Here is a 17,583-nt window from a genome sequence, read left to right as displayed (position 1 = left end):
ACGCAACGTTCAACAATTTCAAAGATTTTACGGAGTTACAGTTCATAGAAGGAAATCAGTCAATTGAAATAAATTCATTAGGCCCTAATCTATGGATTTCACATGACTGGGCAGGGGTGCAGCCAGGGGTGGGCATGGGAGGGCATAGGCCCACCCACTGGGGAGCCAGGCCCAGCCAATCAGAATGAGTTTTTCCCCACAAAAGGGCTTTATTACAGACAGAAATACTCCTCAGCACCAATTGCACGCTCCCTCAAAACTTGAGACATCTGTGGCATTGTGTTGAGTGACAAAACTGCACATTTTAGAGTGGCCTTTTATTGTCCCCAGCACAAGGTGCACATGTGTAATGATCATGCTGTTTAATAATAGCTTCTTGATATGCCACACCTGTCAGGTGGATGGATTATCTTGGCAAAGGGGAAATACACACTAACAGGGATGTAAACAAATTTGTGCACAACATTTCAGAAGATTAATATTGTTGTGTGTATGGAACATTTCTGGGATCTTTTATTTCAGCTCATGAAACATGGGACCAAAGTTTATATGTTTTAAATATTTTTGTTCAGTGTAGTTTTCACAATATATGCTTCCCAAAAACAACATGGTCGCTGTGGTAGAACGTTTATTTTGATTGCCGATGTTCTGCATTTATCAGAGTGCCATCAGGTAGCCTGATTTCAGATGTGTCCATGTAAACAGGATTATTAGGGAAATCGTTCTTCTTGCAAAGCATGTAAACGTTTTAATCGAACTATTATATTAATAATAATAATAATAATAATAATAATATGCCATTTAGCAGACGCTTTTATCCAAAGCGACTTACATTCATGTGTGCATCAATTTTTACGTATGGTTGGTCCCGGGGATCGAACCCACTACCCTGGCGTTACAAGCGCCATGCTCTACCAATTGAGCTAATCTGACTATCCACAATGATTGCATTATTGTGTGCATGTAACATTACTCAATGTACTCAATGTAACCAAGGAATTTCACACACACCGCCTACAGTGCTACATTCCAATGGCATCCACTTTTCCTGCTGTTGGATACATGCATTGAGAATCACAGTTCAGTACAGTAGAGGGATTAGCACAAGGGAGCGTAGTGTTGCGAGTGTTCTGCCTGCGTTAAGCTTGAACGGTAGTGAGTAAATGATCTACGACTCATATTAAACAGAACCCATCAGCGCGCCACTGTTATGCCCCATCGCCGTGGTGATGATGATGTAATCCCTCACGGTTGTGATCTGAAGATGTGGATGGCAACGCAGCGGAGAGTTATGTAAGAGAGAACATACTGTCCCCGCCCCCTCCCTCCTTTCCTGTGTGGTACAGGGTGAACAGGAGGTTTATGGCTAGCTAAGTCAGTCTGACATCATAGAGAGAAAGAGAAGAGGGGAGGGAGAGAGAGAGACGGGGAGAGAAACGCAGGTGAGAGGAAGAGGAGGGAATAGGAAAGGCCAAAGGAGAGAGAGGGAGAAAGAGAGAGAAAGAGAGAGAGAATAACTATCCTGTATCATTCAATAGGGTCAGAGAGCAGTCCCTGTACACTAGCACCACAGGTCCAGATAGACAGGATGTAGCCGGCCTACTGTAAGAATGACTTCTGGGGTTATAATACAATCATCACACATTTGTAATAATTTCAACTCTCTCTCTCTCACAGCCTCTACTATTTTGGAGTACAATATAGCCCAACTGAAACTCCACCTAGCCTCCTCAAGGGGTTTGGCAGAAATATATGGAGGGATGCCAATTGGGTGTTCGAAATCACTGCCAATGTGAGCGGTTGAGTTTGTCTTCAGCCTGAAAGGCGGGTGTGACAGATGTCAGCAGAGATGTTTTATAGGCTACATTGTAAGGGGCTTTGATGTCAGGTCACATCTTTGATCAGATTACATTATATGAATTATGACGGATGCCTCAACTGAGGTTTTAGGCCTACAAGCATGCTTTGGTTAGATACCTCAAGGCTGCCTGGTTGCCTGAATCTACAGCTGTTACTGTGCAACGGATGCTGTTGGATCCCCAATGGAGGCGAGGCACTTGGCACATACAACACACAAGCTTCTTACATGACATGGCAGAGCTTCAACTGCTTGCCCTACTCACTATAAATCTCTTACATCTTAGAGATGCTGAGGATTATGGTGGAATGTCAACAGTTGTAGAATATACTCCAGTTGTAGATGATGAAAAAGCCAATAACATCGCCAGCCACACAGCCCCTTCCCTCACTGTGAATGCCATCCACATCCATAACCCTAAGCAAACCATAGGATATCATGTTACATTACTTTTGTAGAGATAAGCTACATATCCTGTAGAACATTAGTTCTGCAAGTGTCATGTAAGATGATTAACCATAGGACAACTTCATGAGGAGATGTTATACAGTGTTGGGAAAGCTACTCTGAAAATGTAGTTTACCAAGCTACCAATTACTTCACACTGAAGTTAAACTACACTAAAGCTACCCTTAAGAAAAATATAGTTGACTTAACTAAAGTTACTTTGAAAATGTAGTTCACTACCTCCAAACTACATTTTGATAAATTATCATATCTAAATCTTAAATGTCATAGACTACAAATTGCAAGAACAGACCACTCTGGAGTCAGATGTTAACATAATGTGTGATTTGGCCTATTAAACACAAAAGCTATGTTTTAAGTGAGAATTAGGCATGTCTGATGCTAAATATGAAAGGACATTATTGTCTACTTCAGCCATCTTTTCTTTTCTTTTGCAGTAGTGTGTAGTTCCAGTAGTTAGCTACACTGCTATATACATGGCAAAACAGTAATTAACTACTGAAAACACTAGCAAGATTTGAATTTAGTTCAACTACCACCAAGCTACTGCAAAATCTATTAAAATTACTAGTTGAACTATGTATAGTTCACTACTCCCCAACACTGATGTTATAATATTAGTAATTATGGTTAGGTTAATGTAGGCTATTTGCTGGCTATGGCAAACCCTGTGACATATTTATGTAGCATTAATGCCTACTGAATGTAAATCTCTATGTAAAACACATTCAAATGTAACAACATCTGAACAACGTATTGAAAGGATGGGGGATGGAAAGAAAGGCTTGGTGTATGTTGTACTATCTAGAACCTAAAAGGGTTATTCGGCTGTCCCCATAGGAGAACCCTTTGAAGAACCCTTGTTGGTTCCAGGTAGAACCCTTTTGGTTAATTGGTTCCAAATAGGTCCATTTTGGGTTCCATGTAGAACCCTTTCCACAGAGGGTTCTGCATGGAACCCAAAATGGTTCTACCTGGAATCAAAAAGGGTTTTACCTGGAACCAAAAAGGGATCTCCTATGGGGACAGCCGAAGAACCCTTTTGGAAGCCTTTTTTCTAAGAGTGTAGGGTTAATGGCTAGAAACAGGAGGATGGATGGATGGATGGATGGATGGATGGATGGATGGATGGATGGATGGATGGATGGATGGATGGATGAGGTGACAGGGTAAAGGAGCAGCCCTGAGGGCACAGCTTTAGCTGCTACATAGCACTGCCCCCTAAGAACTGATTTAGGATAGGATTTGTGCCTTCAACTCCTGACCTCAGCCACAGGGAGGTAATATAACTAGCTGCTATTATATTTAGTAGGCTGTAGCACCAAGGGATAGCCTGTATCAAAATGATTGATTGAAATAGTGATTGTAAAATAGTGTAGCCTAATTGATGTGATGGACAATGTAGCCTGTTATCTGATTAGGAGAGGTAATGACTGGACAAGGGTGTTATTTTGCCCCAGTAGCCTATATCAAAAACAAATGTAATCCCTATATACATTCCTATACATTGGGCAAATTGAGACGGCCCCACCCCCTGCTTTGCAGGTGGACAAAGGCAACGACAACCCAACATATAGCAGAAACAATATTATGCGTTGCCTATAGGCTACTATTTATAATTTCTCATTCCATGAACAATGATGGTAAAAAACTGCTGTTTTTACGAGTGTTATCATGTGAAATGAGAGGACCGAGCTTAGTGTGTGTAAAGTGGATCGGGACCCCAGTTTATGTGTCGCTGATCCCTTATTCCCAGAGGGATGTGGCTTTTTATCAACATCACACACGGTCAAGATACGGGCGCCACTGCGCTGCATACTCTTATACTCGAACAAAAGACCCAAATCCTAATTTCTCTATTCCATCAACCAAAGACAAACAATGACAGTCACATTGACGACCACGTCTATGGCAAAATCCCTTTGTGAAACGGTTATTTCGCAATGATGAGATCCAATCTCGGCAGCAGTGGTCCATGCACCTGACCATTAGCCCACACCAATACGCGCAACTGAGACAAAACAATACAAAGGAGAAATACAAAGGAGACAACCCCGCCTTTGATGGGTCACGCGAGGCATTTTTCATTTGCCCATTATTGAAAAACAGGGTAATCGTGATTATACATGGCTGCAGCAAAGCAAAGCAAATTGGCATTAACTATGCTCCATAAAACCTAGCGCGCGACTTCCCCCCTCCCCTCAATCTTGGTCGCGCAAAACATGTCCAAATAAAAAGCAACGTTGATGGGACACAAAAATACAAGAATGTTATTGAATATTCTTTGTCATTTGTAAAGGGCTCATAACAAAACATATGCTCGAGCGAGCCACCGTGCAGGGTGAGAAAACACCGCAAGTAGGTTAAATCGCGCAGTAGCCTAACAGTGCGGTGGATACGCGCAAAAACGCTCCGTATCACAACGACGACCATTCCGTACCTTTGCTTTCTTCCCTCTCCTCTTGGTTTTCCTCTGCGGTAGACTCCATGACTGGCTTCGTCCCATCCATTTGGAATGTTTTCCTTTCAATACTTTTTCTTCTAGGCTTTTGGATTCTCTCTCTCTCTCTCTCTCTCTCTCTCTCTCTCTCTCTCTCTCTCTCTCTCTCTCTCTCTCTCTCTCTCTCTCTCTCTCCCCCTCTCTCTCTCCCTCCCTCCCTCCCTCCCTTGCAAGCTTAGCTCCCCTGTGTATACTAGGCTAAAATCCCGTTTCAAGATTCAAAGGTCTTGTCAGATTTTGCACAGATTAGTGGTCCCTAAACGATGCCAGCTAACGCTTTGGCCCTATGTCACTTGCAATCCCAATTTGGCGATGGATAAAAACGTTGATCGTGGCAGATTTTTGAGCGCCCACCCTATTTTCTAGTATAGAATGAACTCCCTCACATGACCCAACCCCTGCCTCCAGGCACATAGCATCCCTACACTTGTGGAAAAAAGGGTTCCAACAGGGTGTCCTCATAGGATAAACCCTTTTTGGTTCCAAGTAGAACCCTTTTTGGTTCCAGGTAGAACCCTCTGTACATGGAACCCAAAAGGGTTCTTCAAAGGGTTCTCCGGACAGCCAAAGAACCCTTTAAGGTTCTATATAGCACCTCCTTTCTTTCTAAGGGTATACTGCTATATCACACAGGTGAGAGAAAGAAAGCAAGAGAAAGAGAGAGAAAAAAGGAGAGAGATACAGATAGAGAGAAGGTTACCCCCTCCCAGTTGGTACTGGGTCTATTATTAAATCAGGGTTATAGGTTACTGCACCGCTGGCTGTATCTGTTAGTACACACATGCACCATTGTGAAAACTCACAGCACTGACACAGAAAAACACACAAACGTCAACGCTCACATAGACACTTGTGCTATTGCACAGAAGTTATCACACAAACACACACACCGCCCACTCTCCATCTGGTGACTAAAGGGCTAGAAAGAGAGAGAGTGGGTGATCTACAGAGAGGGAGAAGAGGAGAGAGGGAGAAGAGGAGAGAGGGAGAAGAGGAGAGATGGAGAAGTGGAGAGAGGGAGAAGAGGAGAGAGGGATAAGTGGAGAGAGGGAGAAGAGGAGAGAGGGAGATGATGAGAGAGGGAGATGATGAGAGAGGGAGAAGTGGAGAGAGGGAGAAGAGGAGAGAGGGAGAAGTGGAGAGAGGGAGATGAGGAGAGAGGGAGAAGTGGAGAGAGGGAGAAGTGGAGAGAGGGAGATGAGGAGAGAGGGAGAAGAGGAGAGAGGGAGAAGAGGAGAGAGGGAGACGAGGAGAGAGGGAGACAAGGAGAGAGGGAGAGGTGGAGAGAGGGAGAAGAGGAGAGAGGGAGAAGTGGAGAGAGGGAGAAGAGGAGAGATGGAGAAGTGGAGAGAGGGAGAAGTGGAGAGAGGGAGATGAGAGAGGGAGAAGAGGAGAGAGGGAGATGAGGAGAGAGGGAGAAGAGGAGTACATATAAAAGTGTGTGAGAGAGAATCTGGGTGGTAGGAGAAAAAGTATACAGAATAGTCTAGGTTTTATTTGATCTGGAGTTCTGGAGTATAGGCCTACTGTTTTGGGAATGGTTACAGACTGTCCCATTATAACAAATTATAAGATATTTGATGCTGGAGAAATAATTAAGAAAAACCCCATTCATAATTCATTTTAATTAATTTGGCCCTGCTCCGTTTACTATTGTTCACCTTGTTTTCTAATAATACACACACATCCTCAAACAAAGGGACGCCATCTGCCCCGAATCCTCTTAAATAAGGTATTAATTCTGATGCACGTTGCCTAATGCAGCTCAAACGCTTGCTGTGTAGCTGGACAAAGCCTAGTGCTCTCTCTGTCTGTTGTAGCAGAGCTACACAACTGTGCAGGAAAGGGTCTTTCAGAGCACACACAGGTGTCTTACATAATGTCATCAGGAGTCAGGAAGACCCTTTTATTTTTCTATCTGGGGGTCCAATATGTGGTGGAAAAATGTTCATATGGAGGCTCAGGCTGGCTATCTGAGCTGAGCACTGGGCAGTGCAGTTTAAACCTACAGCTAGGCTCCTAAAGGTTGAATATCGTCACGCACACACACACACACACACATCCAATCCAATGGTCATAGAGGGGGAGCAAACAGCAAACCTCCTGGGTGAACCTCAAGGTCCATTTCCCCCCACATCCAATAATCTCTTATGCTGGGTCACAGATTAAGCACTTGTCCAGAAGATGAGATACAGTGGGCCCTGGCACTCTCTCCTCTGGCACACACATAATACATACACACACACATACTACACACACTTTGAGGTTCGGATCCAATCTGTTCCAATTTAGGAGATATAACAGGTCAAGCCAATACTGTATATCCTCTCTGGAAATCTCCTGCAGAATTAGACATTGGGCTTTGGTCAAGTAGAGTGGCTATCAGCCCTAATCATAGCATCCTCGACCAGAGTGTCATTCCAAAAACAGCTGTTCTAGTTATTATATTTCTATGGTTAGTCTGTGATTGGGAGGGACATTAGGGCTGAAGCAGGAATAAGGAGGGCATGGGGGGATTTAATATCCCTGTATATTAATCCTCTGTAGCCATATGACTGCATTCTGTATACTGACTGTGAATTATCCACTAAGGACTAACAAATGGGGTCCATACAGGCCAAGAACTAAACTAACTAACTAACTAACTAACTAACTAACTAACTAACTAACTAACTAACTAACTAACTAACTAACTAACTAACTAACTAACTAACTAACTCTCTCTCTCTCTCTCTCTCTCTCTCTCTCTCTCTCTCTCTCTCTCTCTCTCTCTCTCTCTCTCTCTCTCTCTCTCTCTCTCTCTCTCTCTCTCTCTCTCTCTCTCTCTCTCTCTCTCTCTCTCTCTCTCTCTCTCTCTCTCTCTCTCTCTCTCTTTCTCTCTCCACCCTGATCACTAGTCTTTGCTGCCTCATTCTATGTCCCAGAATTCCTCTCTCTATTGGAGTCCAAAAATGCACTGAACCAAAGATGTCAGCTACATGGCTGCCCTTTATAAAGAGCTCAACAATGGAACACTGCCTTTAATTTCTCAGAGGAAATGACTACTTACTTTCTTATGACCACAAAATAACATGAATTAAGGAGCGGGACCTGTCCTTCCTCATTACTGTGGAACAGAGAGAAACTAGAGCCGCTGGAGCCACAATGGGGTCTTCTCTCTCCCAGTAATGAGGCCATTACGGCTCCATTATGCCCTCCGATGTGGAGTTAATGGGGAGAAAGGAACAGTCTGGCCTCCCTTTGATGCCCCTGGAAACAACACTGCAATTATGTCCTCAAATTCTGTCCCACTCCCAAAGCACCTCCATTTTGGAAATCGGTTTACAAAACTTAACCAATTCCATTTAAGGATATGTATGTGTGTCTGACTTGGCAAACTGGATTGGTCCAATCTTTCACAAGTCAACTTGTGGGTCAACTGAAATATCAACTCAACATCAGAGAGATTATGTTAGGCCTAGGGGATGTTAATAGCAGTTGCCATGGTGACATGTCAACATGACGATAGGCATAGCCGATTGAAATCTATGAATCTAATGATGCTATCGGTTCCTAGGACACGTCTTCCGTGTTCTCTCCGTCAATAAAGTGCAAATCTTTGAAATCACGAGCTAAATATGGATGCTGTAAAGAGAGTCTAGTCAAGTTTGGAAAAGAAACAGCAACAGATATGGTCAACGCTGTGGGTGGATGTTCTGTCTAGGCCATCAGCAGTTCAACTTATGGCATCGTCTGCAGACCATCTCCCCAGAGCTAGAGGATGGCCACCCAGACAGAGGCTTTGGCACAAACAGTCATGTTTTTGTTTACGCCTCAAGCTGTCTCTGTCTCCCTCCCTCTCAGAGTTATTTAAAGCCCCTGAAGACCTGCTCCCCTCCACCGCTTGTGGGACTCTCCATCCATTAGAGAAAACAAGAGAAAACAAGAGAATAATTTTCTCAATGCACGAAGAACACCAAGCAGCACACCACCCTAGAGCCATTTTGCATGCATCCGCATCATCCCAAATGGCACCCTATTTCCTATTTAATGGTGCACTAAAAGTAGTGAACTACTGTATATAGGGAATAGGGTGCAATTTGAGACACATCCATGTTCTTGGACAAGTTCCCATGATTCTCATGACCCCCATTAGGTCACACTACTCCAGCCTATTGCGTTTCCTCCAATGGGCTGCCCTTGTCTGACCCCTGAACCCTCTCTGAACAGTCGTCTGAGTCTAGTATCCTTCTAACCTGGGATAGCAGCAACCCGTCCAGTGATGGGTGTGTGTGTCTACTGTCTATCGGCTGGGGCCGTTGTTTCATCGATACACAGACGACTGATCCCAAACACCAGCAACCTAACACACAAACTAATACAGACACACACGAAGACACACACACAAAGACACACACACAAAGACACACATACACTTTGCACATTATCTAGAAGCGGGCATTAAGAGCCTCCTGCTGACGCTTTAGTCTAATCCTGGCCATTTTAATTGCCTTTGCTCCCTGTAAAAGGGAAACCTTGGCTGGGAGAGAGCCTATGGAGGTTCTGAGTAAGTCATCCACAGCTGGGACTAGGGGGACATGGAGGGCTGTGACACAGCAGCGACTCCCATTCGGCTCCCCTGGTTAGACGGGGCAGAGCGGACAGAGCTGGGCACACGGGACGTAATCTGGCAGGATGACCCACTTTCCTGCCAGGCCATTCTCTGCCTGCTCTCGCCCCGCCCCTACACGAGCGGTCGCTAAGGAGACACCTAGCCCCCTCTCATCAGGGACTCTGAACGTGGATGCTGGAGAGAGTTAATCCTTAGTAACCAAACACACAAACATCAACAGGGGGAGTTGTCGGTTCTGGAGGCACCTTTCCCAATCCTGCTGACAACCTTGGCTGCTCATACTCACTCCCCACACAGCTGAACTAGAGCACACACATGTACATCCATGCAAACTCTGCTGGTCGCGTCTGACTTGGCTCTCAGACGCTGCCTAAATGAAAACACCTGCAACTCTAGTTTTCTCACCTCAACTCTGGCTGAACTAAGCTGTGTAGGCTGACATTTTCCTGAGCCAGCATCCATCCTTAGACATATAGGGATGTGAGGGGAGTTATATAGGGAGGTGAGTTACATAGGGAGGGGAGGGGAATTTGAGGGTCCAAGTGACTCCAAGACAAACACTGAGATCCCAGGAATGGAGACACATTGGGATAACTCAGGGGACAGGTCACAACACTCCTCTCGAGAAGCAACCACTGTTTGATAAGACAGATAATTAATGCATTTTTAATTTCCCGTCTATCTCGTGCAACATCTTATAGTCAGAGAGCTCAAAATCCAAGGAGCTGAGGATGGAAATCGAGGCGGGAGTGTGGGGTCTCCCTTAACAACTCACCACTGTCTTTGCTGACATGCTTAACCCAGCCCTCCTACCCCACCCCCCACTGTTTTAACTGACTAGCCCCATAATCCCTCTGGCCCAGATACTGCAGGCAGCTCAACATGATGTCACATCCCACCCCACCATTTCATGAATCCCCCAGGAAGCCAGGGTCACATGACCAGGGCCTCTGCTTCAAAACAACCCGCCCCCCACCACCCAGGAATATGTTGGAATCCTTTACAGCGACCCTCAGAGACCAATAAGTCATGTTGCAGGACAGAGAACGTACAGGCCTGGAAGGTTAGTATCATCATCATTGTCATCATTATGGTTCCCATGAAGATGGAAGGAAAGATTGACAGGGCTACAAATGGGCATGCTCGGCTTGTGTGCTTGTGTATGTTCGCGCACATGAGTGTCCCCAGATCACACGTGACAGGATTGAGATGGTGCCTTTAAGTTCCCAGCATACATACCTGTCGCTATGGCAACAAGTCATCTCAATGATCCCTCCATCTTCAGTCTCAGAGAAACCAATGGTTGCATGAAAGTCTCAGAAATGGCTCCTACCACGGGCATGGCTAAAGTAGCCAGACAGCCTATGACGGTCATGGAGATTTCTTTACAGTTAGAAGTGGAGTAAGAGAGGGAAGAGAGAGGAGTAAGATCTACGCTCTGGTCCTCCTCTGTTTACCCAAATATCCTACTTTAGTTCCCCTAGCGCGTGTGTGTGCACGTGTGTGTCTGTGCACGTGTTCATCAAGTGTGTGTTGAAGAGGCTTTCTCTTAGCTGCTCAACTCACAATAAACAATGGCCATTTAATGTTTTTAATGTATTTATTAATTTAACACTTATTTTACCAGGTAAGTTGACTGAGAACACATTCTCATTTACAGCAACAACCTGTGGAATAGTTTCAGGGGAGAGGAGGGGGGATGAATAAACCAATTTGAGCCATCTCTGTCTGTGAAGCGCTTCATGTAGCAGTATTCAACCGCTTCCTAACCAATCAGAGAGGAGAGCAGAGAGAGAGAGGAGAGAGAGATAGCGTCTCGTTGGAGAGTTAGGCTGACGTCACTGCCTCCCTGGGTAAGAGTGTTAAAGGCTGCCGTTGCTAGAGAGCACAGCCAGTGTCATGCAACTCTGTAACGGTCAGCTATAACAACAAGCCAAGGCTGAAACAATGACACGACATGCCTAGAAACATAGCTATCTGGGTTCCATTCAACAGAGAGGGCAGTAACAACTAAGTGAGGTCATCATGGGTAGTCAGTCAGTGTAGAGCGCGATGGTTCCCTTTTGATTAGTCGGTCAGTGTCACAAGTCACACACATTCATTGCATTTATAACGCACTCGCTCACACACAGCAAGCAGACACAATTTCACTGTGAGAATATTCCCAGTCTCTGTTGGGGCAGAGAGTAGTCTGCCATCAGACTCCATGGTCGGGTCGGCGGAGAATGTCCAGTGTAAAATGTATCATTCCAAGGCCCCAGCTGGGACAGATCAACACTTGAATTCTTTCCCATCCATTTGTGATACCACAGGGGCCAGGGCACACGCACGAGGATATGCACACACAATATGTCACTGCATTCACTTCGCGTATTAATGTAGACAGAAAAAGCAGAAATAATATAAAAAATAATACAGAATACAAAACAACAAGAAACTATTTAGTAACTGTAGGCTACTACATTCTTTAGGCCCTATTAGTTCATGTATTATTCTTTTTTTTATTGTTGTTGCGTAAAATCACAGAAAAAGCTCCGCATTCATGTATTAGACAGTAGACTAGATTAGGCAAAGGAACTATGAGAGCTGAGTTCAGATCACAGAATTTATACCTGCCACCATAAATAAAATCCATTTAACATCGCCTTAATCTAGTCAACGGATCGTGCTTGTAGGCTATGTCTATATGCCCGCTAAATCGAGCACTCTATCCCGTTGAACACCATTGCTATGACAACAAAAACGTAGCCAAGCATGAAGAAGTAAAAAAAAAAAAAAAGACAAGACATGCATACTCAAGTTTTCCAGTTGAAGAAACGAAGAGGAAAGTATTAGGGTATTGATAATTGCACCTACCCATTTTGTTACTTTCGTAGAACTTCAGTGCTTGGCCGATGCGATGTGACAAAAGTTCTGCAAGCGGGGAGCTGGTTCGTGCAGGGCAGCAGGGCGCGCGCTGGAGCACCAGTGCACGAACGCTCTCCCCGAAATCAATGCACCCCATCCGGTAGATACTGGGGCAGGGTGAGTGACGTCATTGCTGGGCCTTGGGCCCTTTTTGGTCAATAGGAAAGCTTTCTAATGTCTGCACAAACATTGCTTTTAACATATTTTGATCTCTATAATGACATGCTTGATGTAGTAATGTTCTGTTTATTTGGTTGTTTTGGTCAATACTGTTACTGTGCCTGTTTTTGTAAAATTGAAAAAACTTGAAGGAGACAAGAGAAGTAACCTCAGTGTTTATCCTAGGGGAGGAAATTATTTATAAATTATTTATAAAATATCACATTTCACCTCTTGGCTTGGCCTCCATGGCCAGTGGGCTATGAGTGAAATGCCAGGTGATGCAAGACATTTACATTTACATTTTAGTCATTTAGCAGACGCTCTTATCCTTATTTTTTTATACCCCCCGTGGTAATCGAACCCACATCCCTGGCGTTGCAAACGCCATGCTCTACCAACAGAGCTACATCCCTGCCAGCCATTCCCTCCCCTACCCTAGACGACGCTGGGCCAATTGTGCGCCGCCCCATGGGTCTCCCGGTCGCGGCCGGCTATGACAGAGCCTGGATTCGAACCAGGATCTCTAGTGGCACAGCTAGCACTGCGATGCAGTGCCTTAGACCTCTGCAGCTCCTACCCTGACACAGAATGCTACCAACCGTTTGTTGCACCATAAACCCCAATGTAAATGTCAAGCGTGTGTTGATGTTACGCACTAGAGTTGAGGTCTGGTTCTGTGTGCTGGCCTCTTTTCTAGCAGTTGGACCACCAGGTTACCTGTGACAGTAAGACTAGGGTTAGATGAAGTTTCTTTAAATCAGGCCAAAACATTGACTACAGCCATGCCAGAATCCACTCAGTGGCTGGATTCTCATGTACCACAGAACACAGACCCAGACCAAATGAAATCAAAGTACCAAGATCCAGGACCATAAATCATTAGCCTCACTGAAACAGATGTTGACATTTCAAATCTGATATAATAACGTATTCAGTGTTTCAATTAATCACATACATTCTTTATTAGAAACGATATCAATAATCTTATAAAAAATACAACTGATTGATATAAAACAGACACATGGGAAGAAACCAACACATTGTTCTACCTGAGCCGCTGAGACGGATACAACCCATCTGATTGTTGAGAAAGAAGCAAACAGAGGCGGAGGCTATTAAGCAGTATCTGAAGATGATGAAAACGATCTATGGTGAAACCAATATAGCAGCAATTGCATCCTTCACTTATGGTTAAATGAACTAGGAAAGAAATCCCCCAACATAAAAACAACAACTACTTTGACAGCAATAGGAGGATCATAGATTGTAGGCTACCTGGACATGAAACCCTGCTAACTGACAGAACAGGTAGCCTGAAAAAGAGTCTGTAAACTCAATTTGCAGGGGGAGTTTTAACATTTATGCAAATTGTGTATACTTGTCCTCATCTTATGCATTTGTAATTTCATTGTGAAACCAGAGGAACAGAAATAACTGGGTAGGAATGACAGAAACAAAATTCCCTCCTAAATGTTGGTTGACATAAAATGTTATGGTGAAAGGGGGAATGTTTAGGTACTTTGATCAGGTTGCAGGTAGTACCTCCCTGTTTCAAACAGTTTCCTCCCTACTGAACATGACCCAGTTTCTCAGCTATGTTTCAGGGGGTTGTCTAGACTGGAGCAGTGTGTGGGTGGGCACCAGTGGAAGAACATAGATATCCGTAGTGGAGCTACAGTTTTAGAGGGATGACGGGCCAGTATTTGGGCTGTTTCTTGTCACAGTTTCTGTCGAAGTTGAGCTGCATGGCCGTCTCCATGCCCTGGATCTTTGCCGCGTCTTCGCCGTACAGCTTCTTCATCTCAGCGCCTCGGCGCTCACCCGGCCGCTCAGAGGGGGGCAGCGACCTGCTGTTCCAGGAAATTCTGTGCATGTCCTGGTCGGCCAACACGTAGGTCTCCTGCTGCTCCGCCTCCAGCTGCTGCTGCTTCTCTGTGGGGAGGAACACAAGACACAAGGCTTTTAAAGTCAGCATCAGAATACTTCGGAATTCATTCATTGTAGTTGTAATGGTGCTTTAAGTTGTCTACTCGTACAGCAGTATGATCAGAAGACCATATGATGTGGCGTTAGAGGGTTATTATAGAGTTATTAACACTCATTGTGGAACTTTTAGATGTAGATGGAGAGAATGACACACTCACTGAGCTCCTCCTTGTGCCGCTCAGTCTGGGCAAAATACTGGCGCAGCTCCTCTGTGATCTCCATGTTGCTGACGTCACATTCGATCTCGCTGTCTGAGCCACTTTCCCCATCATCTGTGCCCCCCTCTAAATCCTCCTCCACGTGGTCCTTAGCAGCGAACGTCTCCTCTGCCCTCCTCCCCCCACTCTCTCCCCCATGCCAGTCTGCATAGCGTTGGGGGTACCCTGGCCCGTAGGCTGCCTCCCAGGCCTTTCTGTAGGCCTGCCTGTGTCTCTCGTGCCAATTCATAGCCTGCTGGTAATGCTGCCAGTAGCGGCCATACACGGGGTGGGCAAACCAGGAGTGGATGCTACCAAGGTCCTCCTGTCCAGGACAAGAGGATGGATGACATTGTTATCATCATGATTCATTGATAACATCCAACCAACATAGATTTTTTCATAAATGTTCACGTGCAAAACTAGCCACAAAGTGCAGAACTAGGCTAACCAAAAAGGTCCAATGTGGTATCTTGAATCTAGAAAGGCACCTTACCATGGTGGTGCTTCTCCTGCAGCGTGGTTTAGATCGCAGCTACTGTCTGTAAAGGGAAACACATTGTTGTCATAATAAACTTCATTTCAAACTAGTCATAGCTAGCTGGCTAGCATAGGAGCTCCAGGGGAGCCATAGCAAGCAAGTTAGCAGCAGCTAGCAAAATGACATCATCAATACAAAGATGGAGGCAGCTGGCGGTTTTGAGCGATATATGCTCAAACGTCAATAGCTATAACATTATTATAGACGGTAATTCAGTGTGAATAAGTGCACGATACATTGAGGCAACGTAGATCGCTCGTTACCTTCATCATAGTGCACCCGAACCGTGACAAACGCATGCAGCAACAAAGAAACAGCTGAAAAAATCTCCCAGAAGCCTTTGGAAAATAAAAAAGCTATTTAGTTCACGACTACATGATGCCACCTAGTGGATAGTAGTTGAAACGAATACCTCTAGAGCAGGGTTTCCCAAACTCGGTCCTGCCCCCCCCCCCCCCCCCCCCCCCCCCCAGGGTCCACGTTTTGGTTTTTGCCTTAGCACTACACAGCTGATTGAAATAATCAAAGCTTGATGATGAGTTGGTTATTTGAATCAGATGTGTAGTGCTAGGGCAAAAATCAAAACGTGCAGCCAGGGGGGCCCCAGGACCAAGTTTGGTAAAACTCTGCTCTAAAGAAGCTCACCTGGCAATGGCACACACAGGTGCTGAAAATGTTTCTATATATTTTGTGCGTCATGCATGTGCTCTTCTACAGCTGTATTAGTCCAAATTAAAACGTTTGTTTTTGTTGTCATTAGTGTTTGAGTGTTCAGTGTTGACTACAAAATCTGTTGTAAACTATCCAACCTCATACTGCACAATCATTGCATCAATGTGGCCTAGTGTTGTGTTCAGAAATATGGTATCCTAGCTCTATGCCCCCCATATACAGTTGGTCGGAAGTTTACATACACTTAGGTTGGAGTCATTAAAACTCGTTTTTCAACCACTCCACAAATGTCTTGATAAGTCGGTTAGGACATCTACTTTGTGCATGACACAAGTAATTTTTCCAACAATTGCTTACAGACAGATTATTTCACTTATAATTCACTGTATCACAATTCCAGTGGGTCAGATGTTTACATACACTAAATTGACTGTGCCTTTAAACAGCTTGGAAAATTCCAGAAAATGATGTCATGGCTTTAGAAGCTTCTGATATGCTAATTGACATCATTTGAGTCAATTGGAGGTGTACCTGTGGATGTATTTCAAGGCCTACCTTCAAACTCAGTGCTTAACATCATGGGAAATTGAAAATAAATCAGCCAAGACCTCAGAAAAAAAATTGTAGACCTCCACAAGTCTGGTTCATCCTTGGGAGCAATTTCCAAACGCCTGAAAGTACCACGTTCATCTGTACAAACACTAGTACGCAAGTATTAACACCATGGGACCATGCAGCCATCATACCGCTCAGGAAGGAGACGCATTCTGTCTCCTAGAGATGAATGTACTTTGGTGCGAAAAGTGCAAATCAATCCCAGAACAACAGCAAAGGACCTTGTGAAGATGCTGGAGAAAACCGGTACAAAAGTATCTATATCCACAGTAAAACGAGTCCTATATTGACATAACCTGAAAGGCCGCTCAGCAAGGAAGAAGCCACTGCTCCAAAACCACCAAATAAAAGCCAGACTACGGTTTGCAACTGCACATGGGGACAAAGATCGTACTTTTTGGAGAAATGTCCTCTGGTCTGATGAAACAAAAATAGAACTGTTTGGCCATAATGACCATTATGTTTGGAGGAAAAAGGGGGGACAGCATCATGCTGTGGGGGTGCTTTGTTGCAGGAGGGACTGATGCACTTCACAAAATAGATGGCATCATGAGGAAGGAAAATTATGTGGATATATTGAAGCAACATCTCAAGACATCAGTCAGGAAGTTAAAGCTTGGTCACAAATGGGTCTTCCAAATGGACAATGACCCCAAGCATACTTCCAAAGTTGTGGCAAAATGGCTTAAGGACAACAAAGTCAAGGTATTGGAGTGGCCATCACAAAGCCCGGACCTTGATCCTATAGAACATTTGTGGGCAGAACTGAAAAAGCGTGTGCGAGTAAGGAGGCCTACAAACCTGACTCAGTTACACCAGCTCTGTCAGGAGGAATGGGCCAAAATTCCCCCAACTTATTGTGGGAAGCTTGTGGAAGACTACCCGAAACGTTTGACCCAAGTTAAACAATTTAAAGGCAATGCTACCAAATACTAATTGAGTGTATGTAAACTTCTGACCCACTGGGAATGTGATCAAAGAAATAAAAGCTTAAATAAATCATTCTCTCTACTATTATTCTGACATTTTCACATTTTTAAAATAAAGTGGTGATCCTAACTGACC

At 44.5% G+C, this 17,583-nt stretch overlaps 2 protein-coding genes across 2 annotated transcripts in view; both read right to left on the bottom strand.

Annotated features, from left to right (window-relative positions):
• Positions 1-12,429, bottom strand: part of LOC311112261 (neuronal membrane glycoprotein M6-b-like) — a 33,744-nt gene extending 21,315 nt beyond the window's left edge. Inside the window, exon 1 of the mRNA XM_084155312.1 lies at positions 12,295-12,429. Coding sequence (XP_084011438.1) covers positions 12,295-12,298 — 4 coding nt within the window. The 5' untranslated portion in view covers positions 12,299-12,429. The remainder of the gene's footprint in view (positions 1-12,294) is intronic.
• A 1,018-nt stretch (positions 12,430-13,447) lies between these two features.
• LOC311112264 (gem-associated protein 8-like) lies at positions 13,448-15,575 on the bottom strand. The gene is made up of 4 exons (XM_084155315.1): positions 15,495-15,575; positions 15,187-15,232; positions 14,652-15,015; positions 13,448-14,439 (listed from the first exon to the last, which is right to left on the bottom strand). The coding sequence occupies exons 2-4, from the start codon at positions 15,187-15,189 to the stop codon at positions 14,180-14,182; spliced, it is 627 nt and encodes a 208-aa protein (XP_084011441.1). The 5' UTR covers positions 15,190-15,232; positions 15,495-15,575; the 3' UTR covers positions 13,448-14,179.
• Between the last annotated feature and the right edge of the window lie 2,008 nt (positions 15,576-17,583).

Source organism: Coregonus lavaretus (genome assembly GCF_964263955.1).
Source record: "Coregonus lavaretus genome assembly, chromosome: 38".
NCBI lineage: Eukaryota > Metazoa > Chordata > Actinopteri > Salmoniformes > Salmonidae > Coregonus > Coregonus lavaretus.
This window is presented reverse-complemented; position numbering and strand designations above follow the sequence as displayed.